Raw genomic sequence first — 18210 nt, forward strand, 5'->3', positions numbered from 1 at the left:
CTGGAAAAGGTCAGTTTTCATTCCAATCCCAAAGAAAGGCAATTCCAAAGAATGCTCAGACTACCACACAACTGCACTCATCTCATACACTAGCAAAGTAATGTTCAAAATTCTCCAAGCCAGACTTCAACAGTTTATGAACCGTGAACTTCCAGATGTTTAAGGTGGATTTAGAAAAGGCAGAGGAACCAGAGATCAAATTGCCACCATCTGTTGGATCATCGAAAAAGCAAAAGAGTTCCAGAAAAACATCTATTTCTGCTTTATTGACTATGCCAAAGCCTTTGACTGTGTGGATCACAACAAACTGTGAAAAATTATTCAAGAGGTGGGGATACCAGACCCCCTGACCTGCCTCTTGAGAAATCTGTATGCAGGTCAAGAAGCAACAGTTAGAACTGGACATGGAACAACAGACTGGTTCCAAATCGGGAAAGGAGTACATCAAGGCTGTATATTGTCACCCTGCTTATTTAACTTATATGCAGAGTACATCATGCAAAATGCCAGGTTGGATGAAGCACAAGCTGGAATTAAGATTGCTGGGAGAAATATCAATTACCTCATATATGCAGATGACACCACACTTATGGCAGAAAGCAAAGAAGAACTAAAGAGCCTCTTGATGAAAGTGAAAGAAGAGAGTGAAAAAATCGGCTTAAAGCTCAACATTCAGAAAACTAAGATCATAGTATCTGGTCCTTTCACTTCATGGCAAATAGCTGGGGAAACAATGGAAACAGTGACAAACTTTATTTTGGGGGGCTCCAAAATCACTGCAGATGGTGATGGCAGCCATCAAATTAAAAGACTTGCTCTTTGGAAGAAAAGTTATGACCAACCTAGACAGCATATTAAAAAGCAGAGATATTACTTTTCCAACAAAGATCCATCTAGTCAAAGCTATCATTTTTCCAGTAGTCATGTACAGATGTGAGAGTTGGACTATAAAGAAAGCTGAGCAGCAAAGAATTGATGCTTTTGAACTGTGGTACTGGAGAAGACTTTTGAGAGTCCCTTGGACTGCAAGGAGATCCAACCAGTAAATCCTAAAGGAAATCAGTCCTGAATATTCATTGGAAGGACTGATGTTGAAGCTGAAACTCCAATACTTTGGCCACCTGATGGGAAGAACTGACTCATTGGAAAAGACTCTGATGTTGGGAAAGATTGAAGGCGGGAGGAGAAGGGGATGACAGAGGATGAGATGGCTGGATGGCATCACTGACTTGGTGGACATGAGTTTGAGTAAGCTCCAGGAGTTGGTAATGGATAGGGAAGCCTGGTGTGCTGCAGTCCATGGGGTCGCAAAGAGTCAAACACGACTGAGCCACTGAACTGAACTGAACTGTGGCTGAATGGGGTTTCTAGAACTACCATAGAAATTCAAGGATATCTATCTATGTGATCTGATGTTGTTACTGAGTTAGAGTTCACTCTACTCACCACATGACAGGCCAGTAATCTGAGAGATGAGGTGTTAAGGCAAGGAATATGAACTTATTTGGAAACCCAGCAGATTGAGAAGATGGCAGACTAATATCTTAAAATAACTGTCTCATTGGGGTCTGAATGCCAGATTCTTTTACAGAACAGAGAGGGAAAGGAGGTGAGGAAAGAAGTCTTGCAACTATCTCCTGGAATGTCCAGCCTCAGGGAAGGAATGTGTTAATTTTTTCTTTCCTATAGCCATTCCTGGGTGGACAGGGTCCTGAACTTTGGTTTAACATTCAGGTAGAGGGGCAGGGTTCCCAGAGACAGGCCATTATGTAGAATTATAATAACAAAAGCGATGAAAAGCAAAGGTTAAACTCAATGAAATGGATCCAATATGGAGTCAAAATTGACTCTTCTCTGTAACAATGTCATCTGCCAGACTGGGAAGTTTGACCAGGGAGCATAGTACAGATTCAGGAAATCTGTGTCGTCTCCCTGCTTCCTGAGGCAGAGACTTCATCTCCACCACATCTTCTACCCCAAACAAGGTAGTGGGAACTTTGTGGACAACACCATCTCTAGCCAGCCCTCTTGGCTTCATTCTGGAAACCAATTCTCTTCATTTGTTTCCTCAAAGTCCCACTGACATGGAGTTGTTGGGTGAGGTATATTTTACTGAAGATTTTGGGAGTGGTTAGAGAAATCAGAGATTTATAGCATAGGACAGGATTGTACTTTCTTGAATTTACTCCCAGATACCAGTGTTCCTACAATATATAGCACAATCCTTGCCAAAGTAAATTTCTTGCTATCTGTGTCCTTTTGCAAGTCCCTGCTGCCAACCAAGGGGTTTCAATCTCTCTCTCTCATTTTCCTCTCCTTGTTACCTGTGTTCTTGACATTCTTCTACCACACAGACACCAATTTGCAGTTTTCATCCCATTTCAACATGACCTATCTTTTCTTATCACAAAACATGTTGATATCCCCAGCCAAACCAACCACCATCTAATTTGTTCTCCTCTCTCGGATATATGAAGCATATAGAAGATTTGTAACTTATGGTTTCTTTTTATTTAACATATCCACTAAATAAAGGGCTTCTCTGATGTCTCACACAGTCAAGAATCTGCCTGCCATGCAGGAGGCCTGGGTACAATCCCTGGGTCAGGAAGATCCCCTGGAGAAGGGGATGGTACCCCACCCCAGTATTCTTGCCTGGAGAATTTCAAGGACAGAGAAGCCTTGAAGGCTTCAGTCCATAGAATAGCACCCAGTCAGACACAGCTGAGTGAGTAACACACACACACACACACACACACACACACACACATACACACACTAAATAAAATTTTCAGGTAGGATTATTAGCCACCTGCCTCCACCCAAATCCTTGCCCTGACCCTAAGAAGACAGGAAAGAGGAAGGGTAGAGTAAGTGAGTTTCTTTCTGCTGGAGTCTAATGCTTAAGTATTTCTTATTAGAACATTTCCAAACTCTGGAGCCATTCCTGGCAGCACATCTTTTCTCTTTGCCTGAAAGAGCTGACCAAAAAAAAGAACCTGAAATAAGGACATAAGAGACTGAGCAGATCAACAGCACCTGCTACACTTTATCATGAGAATCAATGTTGAGATGGGCCAGGGAACTCAACCATCTGATATCTTCTGGGAGGCTGCAGGCCTGGCTACAAATAACTGAAACCATCCCCTGATGCTCTTTTAAGAAATGTGTATTATAACAGACATCCTTTATTTTTTGGAACTAAGTAAAATAATAAGAGATTTGCACTGCCATGACATTAAAAAAAATATACTACAAAGCCACAAAAATTGAGATTGTGTGGAGCTGATACCATAAAGGAGGGATAGGTCCAGGAAACAGAGCAAAAGCCAGGAAATAGAGCTATAAGAGTGTACAGACATATGTGCAATTTTAAAGCATCAGGGAAAGGATGGAATATCCAATAGTGCTGCTTGGGAAACTATAAACAATTGTTGGAGAAAGAAATTTGGAGCCTTTTCTCATAATATCAAAGTATAGCCTTGATAGCCTAATCAGTTAAATGCAAATAAATAAATAAACCAGGAGAAAGCATAAGTGAGTGTTTTCATGATGTTTATATGGAAGAGACATTTTAATCATAATATGATAGAATCCATAGAGACTTCTTAGAAAATAGTAAAGATAATATGAACACTTCAATGTAAAATTGAGTAAATTAAGCAGGCAATCAATTCACAAAAGAAATGACAATTAATAAATAGAAAAATTATAATATTTCAATTCACAATGAATCAAGAATACTAAAGTAAGTAAAGTAAGGAATCATGTATAAACTATTATGTTGTCAAAGACAAAAGACTTACTAATACCCAGTACAGGCATGAAGAGGAAAAAGAAATCTCATAAATTGTTGCTGGTTGTATAAATTGGCATATATTTTCTGAAGAGTATAAATATACACCAAATTCTTAAAAACACTGTAACTTAATCCTGACTAATTCTTGGGAAATAAGAAATAGAGCAAAGACATTTATCTGAAGGTGTTAATTATAGTATCAGGTATATATCAAGACATTATAAATGACTCAAATGTTCACATTAGAATACTGATTTAATGACCATGTACCTTCATGAAAATCGCTTCATGAATCATAGCTTTGTCATGGCAAAGGGGCTTGTGTAACTCAATGAGGCTATGAGCCATGGCACGAAGGGCAACCCAAGATGGACAGGTTATAGTGGAAAGATCTGACAAAATGTGGTCTCCTAGAGGAGAAAATGGCAAATTCCTCCAGTGTACTTGCCTTGAGAACCTCATGAACAGTTTGAAAAAAAGATATGACACCAGAAGATAAGCCCCCTGGGTCAGAAGTTGTCCAATATGCTACTAGGAAAGAGTGGAGAAATAGCTTTGGCTGGGCCAAAGCAGAAACGATACACAGTTGCTGACTTGTCTGGTAGTGAAAGTAAAGTTCAATGCTGTAAAGAACAATATTGGAATTAGGATATTAGGTCCATGAATCAAGGTAAATTGGATGTGGTCAAGCAGGAGATGGAAAGAGAAGACATCAACAATTTGAAATCAGTGAACTAAAATGGAGAGGAATGGCTATATCTACTACTGAGGACAAGAATCCCTTAGAAGAAATGGGGTAGCCCTCATAGTCAACAAAAGAGTCCGAAATGCAGTACTTGGGTACAATCACAAAAACAACAGAATGATCTTGGTTCATTTCCAAGGCAAACCATTCAATATCATACTAATCCAAGTCTATGCCCCAGGCACTAATGCTGAAGAAGCTAAAGTTGACCAGTCCCATGAAGACCAATGAGACCTTTCAGAACTAAAGCCAACAAAACAAAACAAAACAAAAAGTCCTTTTCATCATAGGGGATTGGAATGCAAACATAGGAAGGCAAGAGATCAAGAGATACATGGAATAACAATCAAGTTTAGCCTTGGAGTACAAAATGAAGCAGGGCAAAGGCTAACAAAGTTTTGCAAAGAGAACACACTGGTCATAGCAAACACCCTCTACCAACAACACAAGAGATGACGCTACTACACATGGATATCACCAGGTGGTCAATACTGAAATCAGATTAATTATACTCTTTACAGCTGCATAGGAGAAGCACTATACAGTCAACAAAAATAAGACCTGGAGCAGACTGTGGCTCAGATCATGAGCTCCTTATTGCAAAACTCAGGCTTAAATTGAAGAAAGTCAGGAAAATTACTAGGCCATTCAGGTATAACCTAAATCAAATCCTTTATGATTATGCAGTGAAAGTGATGAATAGATTGAAGGGATTAGATCTGAGAGATAGAATGCCTAAAACACTATGGACACAAGTTTGTAACATTGTACAGGAGGCAGTGACCAAAACCAACCCAAAGAAAAAGAAACAAAAGAAGACAAAGTGGTTGTCTGAGGAGAATTTACAAATAGCTAAGGAAAGAAGCGGAGAAGGCAATGGCAACCCACTCCAGTACTCTTGCCTGGAAACTCCCATGGGCGGAGGGGCCTGGCAGGCTGCAGTCCATGGGGTCACGAAGAGTTGGACACGACTGAGTGACTTCACTTTCACTTTTCACTTTCATGCATTGGAGAAGGAAATGGCAACCCACTCCAGTACTCTTGCCTGGAAACTCCCATGGGCGGAGGGGCCTGGCAGGCTGCAGTCCATGGGGTCACGAAGAGTTGGACACGACTGAGCGACTTCATTTTCACTTTTCACTTTCATGCTCTGGAGAAGGAAATGGCAACCCACTCCAGTGTTCTTGCCTGGTGAATCCCAGAGACGGAGGAGCCTGGTAGGCTGCCGTCTCTGGGGTCGCACAGAGTCACACATGACTGAAGTGAGAAGCAAAAGGCAAGGGAGAAAGGGAAAGATACACCCAACTGAATGCAGAGTTACAAAGAATAGCAAGAAGAGATAGAAACCCTTCTTAAGTGAACAATGCAAAGAAATGGAAGAAAACAATAGAATGGAAAAGACTAGAGATCTCTTCAAATTGGAGAATTAAGAGAACATTTCATGCAAGGACGGGCACACTAAGGGACAGAAATGGTAAGGACCTAATAGAAGCAGAAGAGATTGAGAATAGGTGGCAAGAATACACAAAATATATACAAAATATACAAAAAAAGTCTTAATGACCCAGAAAACCAAGATGCTATAGTCACTCACCTAGAGCCAGACATCCTGAAGTGTGAAGTCAAGTGGGCCTTAGGAAGCATTACTATGAACAAAGTTAGTGGAGATGTTGGAATTCCAATTGAGCTATTTCAAATCATAAAAGATGATGCTGTTAAAGTGATGCATTAAATATGTTAGCAAATTTGGAAAACTCATCAGTGGCCACAAGCCTGGAAAAGGTCAGTTTTCATTCCAATCCCAAAGAAAGGCAATACCAAAGAATGTTCAAACTACTGTACACTTTTGCTTATTTCACATGCTTGTAAAGTTATGTTCAAAATCCTTCAAACTGGGTTTCAGTTGTATGTGAACCTAGAACTTTCAGATATACAAGCTGGGTTTAGAAAAGGTGGAGGAACCAGAGATCAAACTGCCAACATCTGTTAGATCATAGGCAAAGCAAGGGAATACCAGGAAAACATCTATTTCTGCTTCATTGACTGTGTTAAAGATTTTGACTCTGTCGATTATAGCAAACTCAACATTCAAAAAACTAAGATCATGGCATCCAGTCCCATCACTTCATGGCTAATAGATGGGGAAACAATGGAAACAGTGAGAGACTTTATTTTCTTGGGCCCCAAAATCATTGCAGATGATGACTGCAGCCATGAAATTAAAAGACGCTTGCTCCTTGGAAGGAAAACTATGACCAACCAAAACAGTGTACTAAAAAGTAGAGATATCACTTTGCTGACAAAAGTCTGTCTAGTCAAAGCTATGGTTTTTCCAGTAGTCATGTATGGATATGAGACTTGGACAATAAAGAAGGCTGAGCCCAATGAGTTGCTGCTTTGAATTGTGGTGCTGGAGAAGACTCTTGAGAGTTCCTTGGACTCGAGGAGATCAAGCCAGTCAATTCTAAGGAAAATCAACCCTGAATATTCCTTGGAAGGACTGATGCTGAAGCTGAAGCTGAAGCTCCAATACTTTGGCCATCCATAGGAAGAGTTGACTCATTGGAAAAGACCTTGATGCTCGGAAAGATTGGGGGCAGGAGGAGACAGAGGATAAGATGGCTGGATGGCATCACTGACTCAACGGACATGAGTTTGAAAGAACTCTGAGACAGAGTGAAAGACAAGAGAGCCTATCTGGCTGCAATCGATGGAGTCACAAAGAGTCAGACATTACTTAGCAACTGAACAACAACTAGGCTCTGCCTCTAAGAACCATGTCATGTAATCAAGCAGATAAGGAGGGAGATCAAGATTGCATAGCAGGGAGACACAGAGCTTAGTTCCTCCCACAAACAGATCAAAAATAATGTCTTCATATGGAGCAATCCTCACTTAAAACTAACTGGAAAGTGGCAGAAGTCATGTGTAACCAAAGCTATAAGGAAGATCGACAAAGATTGAGTTGGAAGGGAAGAAAATTAACCAGGTCAGTCCCTATGGGAAGAGAATCAGAGAAAAAGAGCAATTACACAGGGATCCTTCCTGGGAAGTGAGCAGTTTGAGTCACATACTAGCCACCCCAACCCTGGGTTCCAACGCCAGGAAGATGAGCCTCGTTGGCTGGTTGGAGGGCTGGTGGGCAGCTCCAGAAGGGCAGAAGAAAGCCAGGACTCTGCTCATGAGGCCTGCATAACGATTTGCTTGCCCCTGAAGTAGGGCAAAGGGGACAAATGGAAACTGCACCCATGGCTGACTGGTTTCCTGCAACCTCCTAGGCTTGCCACCCAGCCTGAACTGAGTGAACGTTCCAACACCACTTGCCTGGCATCACAGCTCCACGCTGGAGCAAGGACTGGTACAACCAGCCAAAAAGCTGGACTGTGAGATCTGAAGTAGCTCAAACCCCAAGTGGTGTCTCAGCAGGGAAAGGGCAGCTATTATTTGCAACTGTACAGGAGACACACCAGAGGCAGTCTGGATCTCTGACAGTAGCCAAACGGCCACAACCCAGCCCCAAACCTTGCTAACTACCCACAAGAGCCCTTCTTGCTCCAGCACAGCTGGGTGCAGGAGCTGGGAAGGAGAAGAGCACACACTGAAAGGAAACAGAGCCAGTTCAGACCCAAAAAGTCCAGGACTTCTGCTCCAGTGGCTTGAGGTCTGGCCCAGCACCGAGGGGCATCAACATCCATTAAGCATAGGGGAAGCCCTGCCTCACACTTGACTCTGGCCCCAGTCTCCCAAGCTCCAGCTCCACTTCCTTTTAAGGTGATAGCTGCCCACACACCCTGAGGAAGATGTGACTTGCGTTCACATCAAAGTCAGCTCTCTGACCAAAGCCACAGATGCTCCTTACCTTGGACCAGTGGTTCTTAAACTTAAACCAGCCTCAGAATCATGTATAGGGCTTATGCAAATATGGAGGGCTGGGCCCCACCCAGTTTCCAACTTAGCTAGACTGAGAATCTGTGTTTATAACAAGTTCCAAGGTGATAACTGCTATTGGTTCTGTTTCAGACTTTGAAAAACACTGTCTTAGATAAGTCTTTCTCAAGCTCAGAATCACATGAGAATAATTGGGGGAGATTTTGAAATAATCAGTGTCCAGAGATACTCATGTAATTGGTTGTGAGTATGGAAGCACAAAACCACAGTTTAGAAAATTCTTCAAGCATTCTGGAATATGGCTAGCCTTGAGAACTGCCGTTTCAGATCCAAGGCCTACAAGCCTGTTGGAACTACATTATTGTCTGTAATAGTTTCATTTATGTATTTTTGGCCATGCTGGGCCTTCACTGTCGCACAGCAGGCTTTTCTCTAGTTGTGGTGAGTGGGGCCTACTCCCTAGTTGCAGTGCTCAGGCTTCTGGCTCTAGGGAATGCAGGCTTTAATAGTTGTGGCACACGAGCTTAGCGGTTGTGGCTCCTGGGCTCTAGAGCGCAGGCTCAACAGATGCGGCACACATGCGTAGTTGTTCTGCGGCATGTGCGTGGGATCTTTCTCGATCGGTGATCAAACCCATGTCTCCTGCACTGGCAGGCGGATTCTTCACCACTGAGCCACCAGGGTAGTCCCTGGAACTACATTGTTGTTTGAGATTTAATGACATCACTAAAGTGTGTATTAACAATTTTTTCTAGTTTCTGTATCTGATGCTTTGATATCTTGGGTCTTGTTGATGATCTAAGAGGGACTGCCTGTCCAGGGCTAGATAACTCCTAGGCATAACTCCTGCTAGTGTGCTTTCATATGCAAACTAAACAACCCAAAGCCCCTACCCATCACCTATCTGCTTTTTCGGGGCTCTTATACTGCAAGACACTGTCCTCTGCCATAATCACCCCAGGGCCACATCTGACATCTATGGGCAGTCCCTACACTGGGCCCCACTGAAACGATTCAAACAAGACCATCCTAGGCCTGTTTATCTTGCCTCACTGATTCTTTCCCTCAAAAAACATAGTAGAAGACTTTCCTACATTTTCTCCATGCTCTCTGCCTGTAACCGTCTGTGAGACGGTATGCTCCTTTCTCTTGGGAAATATGACTAATAAACTATCTTTTCAATGGAAAACTTGTCTTGATCTGTTAGTGACAGCATTTCTTAGGCAGGTGGATAAGGAGTCCATGGACCCAGTTATGTAGTCATCCATGTCCTGGAATTTATGGCCATTTGGAATTTATGGCCATTCACCCACATGGGAGCTAGGGAGCTGGTTAATCGATAACATCAGAGCCATAGGAACAGGTTCCTTGGCGTTGTCAGGAGACCAACCTTTGTTACAAGATCTAAGGGAAACAAACTGACCTAATACTATGCCAAAACTATTTTTAGTAACAGGTCAAAAGGTATATATAATAAGATATCCTAAAAGCTGTATGTGGCTCTCTTCCTAACCCATCTGGTATCTGTGCCAGAAGCTATCCCTATTACTTCCTGACTTTTAATAAAATTGTTACACTGCTGCAAACACATGAGAGACTGTATTCCTTTGGTCCTGGAGAGAGTTCTTTCCTTTGAAGGCTATGAACTCATAGCTGACACCGAACGTCACAGAACATAGGCCTCACTACTCCTGAATTTAAAAAAGTAAAATCTATATTTTAAAACAACGTGCTCTTTGGAAAATCACAGATCAGACCATTAGGAAAATCCTAAGCTGAATCAGTCAACCTAGTTTATCAGTCTCTTTTTTAAGAAGGAAAAGTTATTTTGTTATTCATTTGTGAGCAATAAAAAGTATAGATTTAATTTCAACTAAAAAGAATTATAGACAGGTTCATACTCAAACATGGATAATTAATAACTTAATTATTATTAAATTATTCTTAATAATAAGACCCAGCAATTTCACTTCTAGATATATACTCAGAATTGAATGCAGGGCCTCTAACAAATACTTGTACACCAAAGAGTACAAAGTTTATTCACAATAGCCAAAAAGTGGAAACAACTCAGATGCTTCTCATTAGATGAACGGATATTCAAAATGTTATAAATATATATGTGGAATATTATTTAGCCTTAAAAAAGAATGAAGTTCTGATACATGCTATAACATGGATGAACCTTGCAAACATAATGCTAAGTGAATAAGCCAGACAGAAAAGGCAAATATTGTATGATTCCACTTATCTAAAATACTTAGAATAGACAAATTCAAAGAGACAGAAAATCTAGCTCAGACAAACCCCTTTCACATAGAAACTGCAAATGCTCAATCCAATATCCAAATTTAAATGAATGTAGGTCAAATGATTGAAATTTAATCATTAGAAAAGATGAAAATAAACATTTCTTCCATCTTGACATCTTGGAGAAGTTTTACCACATTCTTGCAGTTCATTGGAGATAAACTTACATTTTAATATTTTGCCAAAATCACTATTTTAGAGAATTGATCAATAGAACCTAGTATAAAGTTATTTTTGTACAGCTTCATGGGGGATTTTTTTGGCTCTCAAATCTGATAGTCAGCTCTCAGAATTAATATCGGCCTTGGAAGAAGAGCTCAGAGATCAGGGATCAGGGATGCGCCAAAGTGAGCCAGAGAATAAATCGAGAGTGACTACAATAGTCTGTGACAGAAGGGACTGCTTTGGTTCCCACATGATGAGAGACATGAGATTTATGCATTGAATTTTTGTGTTTTTATTTGGTCTTTTTAAAAGATTGTAGTACAGTTGATTAATAACATTATATATTTTAGTATAGCATGCTGCTGATGCTGCTAAGTTGCTTCAGTCGTGTCCGACTCTGTGTGACCCCATAGATGGCAGGCCACCAGACTCCCCCATCCCTGGGATTCTCCAGGCAAGAACACTGGAGTGGGTTGCCATTTCCTTCTCCAACACATGAAAGTGAAAAGTGAAAGTGAAGTCACTCAGTTGTGTCCAACTCTTAGCAACCCTACCAGGCTCCTCCATCCATGGGATTTTTCCAGGCAAGAGTACTGGAGTGGGGTGCCATTGACTTCTCCATAGTGCAGCATAGTGATTCACAATTTTAGAAGTTATCCTCCATTTATAGTTATTATATAATATTGGCTATATCCCCTATACTTTGCAATATATCCTTGTAGCTTATTTATTTTATATATAGTAATTTGTACCTCTTAATCCTGTACGTGAGTCTGGGTGAACTCCGAGAGTTGGTGATGGACAGGGAGGCCCAGCGTGCTGCGGTTCATGGGGTCGCAAAGAGTCGGACATGACTGAGCAATTGAACTGAACTGAATCCTATACTTCTATCTTGCCCCTCCACCCTTGCCTCTCACCACTGGTAAGCACTAGGTTGTTGCTATACCTATGAGTATTTTCTTTGTTGTTACATTCATTAATTTGTTTTATTTTTTAGATTCCACGTATAAGGGATAACATACAGTATTTTTCTTTCTGTCTGACTTATTTCACTAAGTACCCTCCAAGTCCATCCGTGTAGTTGCAAGTGGCAAAATTTAATTATTTTTATGGCTAAGTAGTATTTCATATTTATATACCACATCTTCTCTATTCATTCATCTGTTGATGAATACTTAGGTGGTTTCCATAGCTTGGCTATGGTCAATAATGCTGCCATGAACATTGGGATGCATGTATTCTTTTGAATTCATTTTTTTTTTTTTTTTTTGGACATACATTCAGGAGGAAAATTGCTAGGTCATATATAGTTCTACTTTTAGTTTTTTGAGGAACCTCCTTTCTGTTTTCTATAGTGGCTTCACTGATTTACATTCCTACCAACAGTGTAGGAGCATTCCCTTTTCTCCACATTCTCACCAACATTTGTTATCTGTAGATTTTTTGATGATTTTTGTTTAGTTACTCAGTCGTGTCTGACTCTTTGCAACCCCATGGACTGCAGCACACCAGGCTTCCCTGTCCTTCACCATCTCCTGGAATTTGCTCAAACTCATGTCCATTGAGTCAGTGATACCATCCAACCATTTCATCCTCTGTCATCCCCTTCTCCTCCTGCCTTCAATCTTTCCCAGCATCAGGGTCTTTTCCAATGAGTCAGCTCTTCACATCAGGTGGCCAAAGTATTGGAGCTTCAGCAACAGCCACTCCATTGAATATTCAGGACTGATTTCCTTTAGAATGGACTGGTTTGATCTCCTAGAAGTCCAAGGGACTCTCAAAAGTCTTCTCCAACACCACAGTTCAAAAGCATCAATTCTTTGGCACTCAGCCTTCTTTATGGTCCAACTCTCACATCCATACATGACTGCTGCAAAAACCATAATTTTGACTAGATGGACATTTGTTGGCAAAGTAATATCCCTGCTTTTTAATACACTGTATAGGTTTGTCATAGCTTTTCTTCTAAGGAGCAAGTGTCTTTTAATTTCATGGCTGCAGTCACCATCTGCAGTGATTTTGGAACTCAAGAAAATAAAGTCTCTCACTGTTCCCATTGTTTCCCCATCTGTTTGCCATGAAGTGATGAGACTGGAAGCCATGATCTTAGTTTCTTTTAAATGTTGAGTTTTAAGCTACCATTTTGACTCTCCTCTTTCACCTTTATCAAAATGCTCTTTAGTTCCTCTTTGATGATAGCCATTCTGATAGTGGTGAGATGATATCTCACTATGGTTTCGACATGTTTTTCTGATGATTAGTGATGTTAAGCATGTTTTCATGTGCCTGTTAGCTATCTATGTCTTCCTTGAAATATGTCTATTCAGGTCTTCTTCTGTATATTTTTTAATTGGGTTATTTCTTGATATTGAGTTGTATGAACTGTTTATATATTTTGAATATTGAACCATTATCAGTTATATCATTTATAAATATTTTCCCCCATTCAGCAGTTTGTATTTTCATTTTGTCCATGGTTCTGTCAGGGGAGTGTGTCATTTCCTCGGTTCTGTCCCATCACAGCAAAAATTTGAAGTGACGGACGTTAAAGCCTTCAGTGTGTCATAGCTCTTGGACAGACTGTGTCACAGCTCTTGGACAGATCAGTGTTACGGCTCTCAGACAGATCTGTACAGAGTGTTAACAGCTCCGTGTTACAGCTCAGTTTTATTTAGAAAATAAAGGAAAATACATCCTTGAGGCATGAGGGCATGCCAACCCAAAAGATGCAAAGAGAAGAGAGAGAGAGAGAGCGTACGAGAGAGAGAGAGCCCCAGCCTTTTGGCTCCTCTTTTTATATGTTTTTCCCTCCCCCTGGGCCTGCCCCGTGTAAACTGGGCTAGCTGGAATGCTGTTTGTTCTACCTGAGGTCCTCACTCCGGGTCCTCAGATCTTCCTTTATTCTATTTTCGTGGGCTTTTCCCTTCCTCGTCTTTTAGCCACCGCCATTCTGGACTCCTTTTTCCTATTCTAACTACCCAACAGTTCCCTGTGCAATACAAAAACTTTTAAGTTTAATTAGATCCTGTTTATTTATTTGTTTTTATTTTTTTCCGTTTGTTTATTTTTGTTTTAATTTCTTTTATCTTGTTTTCCCATCAATTTGCCATGAAGTGATGGGACCAGACGCCATGATCTTAGTTTTTTGAATGTTGAGTTTTAAGCCAGCTTTTTCACTCTCCTCTTTCACCTTCATCAAGAGGCTCTTTAGTTCCTCTTTTACTTTCTACCATTAGGTTGGTGTCATCTGCATATCTGAGCTTGTTGATATTTCTCCCAGCAATCTTGATTCCACCTTGTGATTCATTCAGCCTCTTTAATATATATTATAAAACCTGAGGTAAATAGGATGGGCTTGTTTGGCTTTTAATGTTGGGAACCAGTAGGTATCCTTTTTGGACCATTTAGCTTTAGGTAATGTAGTAATATCAAATCTTGTTTTAACCACATTTCATTGGTCCCATTTTAAGTAATCATCCAAATATTTCTTTATTCATTTGAGATAACACCTTAAAGAAATTCTAACTTGTTGGGAATTATAGTCAGACTTTCCTTACAGGTTTTTCATGCTTATATTATAATTATTTTAATACTCTTTTTAGACATTGTAAAACCCATTGAGAAGAAGCACAGACCACAAATGAAGCTTCTCAAGCCAGTTTTTTTAACTTATTTTAAATAAACTATGGAAGTCCTTAGTTTAATTATTAGATACATAATTTCACCTTTAGTTTGATTTTTGTTTATAGGTACCAGCAAGACCACTGGCTGTGATGAGCATACTTGAGATTTACCAGTTAGTTTTTCCAATTTTAAATGATCCATCAATTGGCCACCAATAAAATATATCTCAATAGAAATTCAAACTATTAAGATGCAAAAGGCCTCCCCATAAGAGAATGGAAGAGGATGTAATCTAAACCCACAGAGTTTTACTCTCAAGACCAAGTTTTCAAAAACACAAACAAACAAATCAAACAAGTACAGGTCGACCTGGGAAGATAGGGCAGAACATTTACATCTCAAAGACACAGAGAAATACAAGTTTCCCTCTAGAAAGTCTTTGTTTAAAGGCTGAAAATATATTTTTTTACTAAGCCAGCTTTTCACCTTAATGAAACTTAATTGCATAGGCAATGAAAGAGCCCACTCAATTTCCATGGTGAGGTTTTCTCCAATTTCCAATCAAGTAAATACCTGTAAGTTTTGTATGGCTATTGGCAATTTCTCATTCCTTTTTTTTTGAAACCTTTATTTTCCATTTTGAAGTCAGTCTGTTGAGATAAAATTGCATGTGATGGGCCACTGTGTGCTTTTTGGGAGCTTAAGTTCTCTGGTTTTGCCCCAGAGTTGTTTAAGCCCCATCTTATGTGTCTTGGGTTTCCCAGTGGAGTATAAGACTTCCATGGATGCTCAGATTGTGGGATAGCCAGTTCTTATGTGTGTCCCCTGTTGAGCAGTTTGTTAATTACATGAGTGGGTTTTCCTGTAGGAACAAGCTGCATGGCATGAGATCTTGTTCCTGCAAATTTCTCAGTCATCTGAGAAAGCCATTGCCAGCCAGGAAGAGAGTCCCTTTTTGGAGCTCAGAAGCTCTCAGAAGATTTCCGTTTTATTTTGACAAACTCTATTAAGGTAGCCAAGTCAAGGAAAAACAACAAGCCAGTCTTCCCCGCTAATAACTCAGTCCCACCTTGCCCAGTGTTTGAGCAGTCTTCTCAGTCTCTAAACTGAGGCTAAGCACTCAGTATCCAAAATGAGTCTTCCCAGGGCTTTAACACTGAGGATCCCCTGCTTGAGCAAAATCTTCCCAGTGCCTTAACACAGGATATCCTACTCAGCACCTAAATTGAGAAAAATCCTCCCAGTTCTTTGAGGGTGTCCCACCCAATGTCTAAACTGAGAAACCCAGGTACCTCTTCTTGAAACCAAGTTTCAAAGATAACATTTTCCCCCAAATAAAACTCAAGGTCATCAACCAATACAGGAGATCTGAGATCCAGGAAGATTCACTCAAATCTGTCTGGATTTCAAGGAGGCAGATGGACACAAGAGGCCTCTGCTGGTACCAAGGCTCCAGATTCTCGTAGAGTTCAGGTCAAGGATAGGAATCCATTCTGGATCCCTTTGTTGGTTGCCAAAACTGTCCATTTAAAAAATAATCACAACCTGGAAGTTGCAAGTTATGTTTTATTTGATGGGAATTTTTAGGACTTTGAGGCTTCCCTGGTGGCTCAGAGGTTAAAGCGTCTGCCTGCAATGTGGGAGACCTGGGTTCGATCCCTGGATCAGGAAGATCCCCTGGAGAAGGAAATGGCAACCCACTCCAGTACTCTTGCCTGGAGAATCCCATGGGCGGAGGAGCCTGGTGGGCTACAGTCCATGGGGTCGCAAAGAGTTGGAGACAACTGAGCGACTTCACTTTCACTTTAGGACTTCAAGTCCAGGAAACAGCATCGCAAGTAACCCTGAGAGAACTGCTCTCAGGAGGCAGGAGGAGGAGTCATGTTATATAGAAGTTTGCAACAAGGGGCAAGTAGTCCGAACATCAAAAGACTATTGTTAATTAAAGAAAACCAGATATCTCAAGTAATTTAGTGCCTTTTTTTATGTGAGCAAATACAAGAGCCTGGGCTCACTGAAGTCATTTCTTTCATATATATCTCAGCTATCTGGGGCCAGTTTCTAATGCTTTTCACACACACACACTCCAGCTCTCAGTGCTCACCATGGGGAGTGGCTGAGGCTGCTGGATAGTAGGTATTGTTCTTTCTGGGTGGCCTGCAGGCTCAGAAATTCACATTTGGAGGGATGGAATTGCTGATGACTGCGACATACTTGTTTGTTGATATGGCAGGAAATATTCCATTTCTCACTACCCTTGTTTTGAGGGTTAAAGAAAATACTGCCAGTAAAGTCCTTGGCATTGTGTTCTTCTCTAAATAAAATCTAACTTCCAGTTCTGCTATTAACACTATCATTAATGTAATTATTAATACAGTGACCTACAGTAAACCTCCCCAATTATTAGCTGTTCTCATGTTATTATATTAGAAATTCTGAGCTTTTGCATTACACGCACATCAGAGGGAAAGCCTTATAACTAGCCACATCTCCCAAGGACCCTCTGAGAAAAAATATTCTTTCTCAAAATTCAAATAACATTTAAACGTCCAACTTACAATGACCCTCAAGTTGTGCCGTGGTAGGAAATCTCAGAATCTGTGGGCTAACACTGTGAAGGTTTGTTTCTTGTTCATGTTCCAGTCAGACTCAAATCCTTTGGTAACTGTCTTTCAAGCAGTAACTCAGAGACCCAGACAGCTTCCATCAAGAGATATGTATTTAAGAACTATGCTTAGAAGTAGCTTAACCTTTGTAGCTCTCACCTACTGATCCTAATTCTGGGATAAGTTTTGTCTCTCTCCGAGATAATTATACTTACATCTGTGAATCCATTTGTCATTTAGAATAGCTTAACTCAGTGGTAAAGAGTTCACTTGCCAATGCACGACACATGAGTTTGATCTTTGGGTCAGGAAGATCCAGCTGGAAAAAGTAATGGCAATCTACTCCAGTATTCTTGCCTAGGAAATCCCATGGACAGAGGAGCCTGGCTGGCTACACTCCATGGAACTGCAAAAAATTAAGACAAAAGTTAGCAACTAAACAAGTCTTATTAACCATCACAACTGTTCTCACATGAATGTACTAGTTGTTCTATTGATCCGTGTCCCTGCATCAAAACTAAGCCTAAGTTTTTAAATCTGACAAGTACTTTTGAGTGGTACAATCACCTTCTTTATTCTAGAAAATATACTCCTATTAATTCAGCCCAAGTTTGTATTTTTCTTTGGAGGGAGCAGTAAGCAATACTGAACTAAAATTGTCATACACGTTCAACAAATTCAGTTCCCTTTCATTATGTTCTTTTCATTCTGAACAGGAATCTCCATTATAGAAAAGTCCACAAGAAAAACATGTCAAAAAGATTTGCTTTCTCTACTTTATCCACTAATAGATCACCTACTAATTCATGCAAGTAACTAGTCTGAGACAGGTAACTGTCAAGGCTTGACCAGCCCTGTTACTTCTTGAACTGACTACTCTCACTCACCTTCTTGCAGGTACCACATCTGCGTGACTGTGCTGATCTACTTCCTCCCCCTGCTGGTGATAGGTTATGCTTACACTGTCGTGGGCATCACACTGTGGGCCAGTGAGATCCCTGGGGACTCCTCTGACCGCTACCACGAGCAAGTCTCTGCCAAGCGCAAGGTGAGCAAAGGGCTAGCAGCACTTA

The 18210-nt window shown here is 40.7% G+C and overlaps 1 protein-coding gene across 1 annotated transcript in view; it reads left to right on the plus strand.

Annotated features, from left to right (window-relative positions):
• The window catches only part of TACR1 (tachykinin receptor 1), a 189018-nt gene that overhangs the window by 153712 nt on the left and 17096 nt on the right, over positions 1-18210 (plus strand). The window contains exon 3 of the mRNA XM_019969858.2: positions 18035-18185. Within this exon, the coding sequence (XP_019825417.2) occupies positions 18035-18185 (151 nt within the window). The remainder of the gene's footprint in view (positions 1-18034; positions 18186-18210) is intronic.

Source organism: Bos indicus, chromosome 11 (assembly GCF_029378745.1).
Source record: "Bos indicus isolate NIAB-ARS_2022 breed Sahiwal x Tharparkar chromosome 11, NIAB-ARS_B.indTharparkar_mat_pri_1.0, whole genome shotgun sequence".
In the NCBI taxonomy this organism is placed as follows: Eukaryota; Metazoa; Chordata; class Mammalia; order Artiodactyla; family Bovidae; genus Bos; species Bos indicus.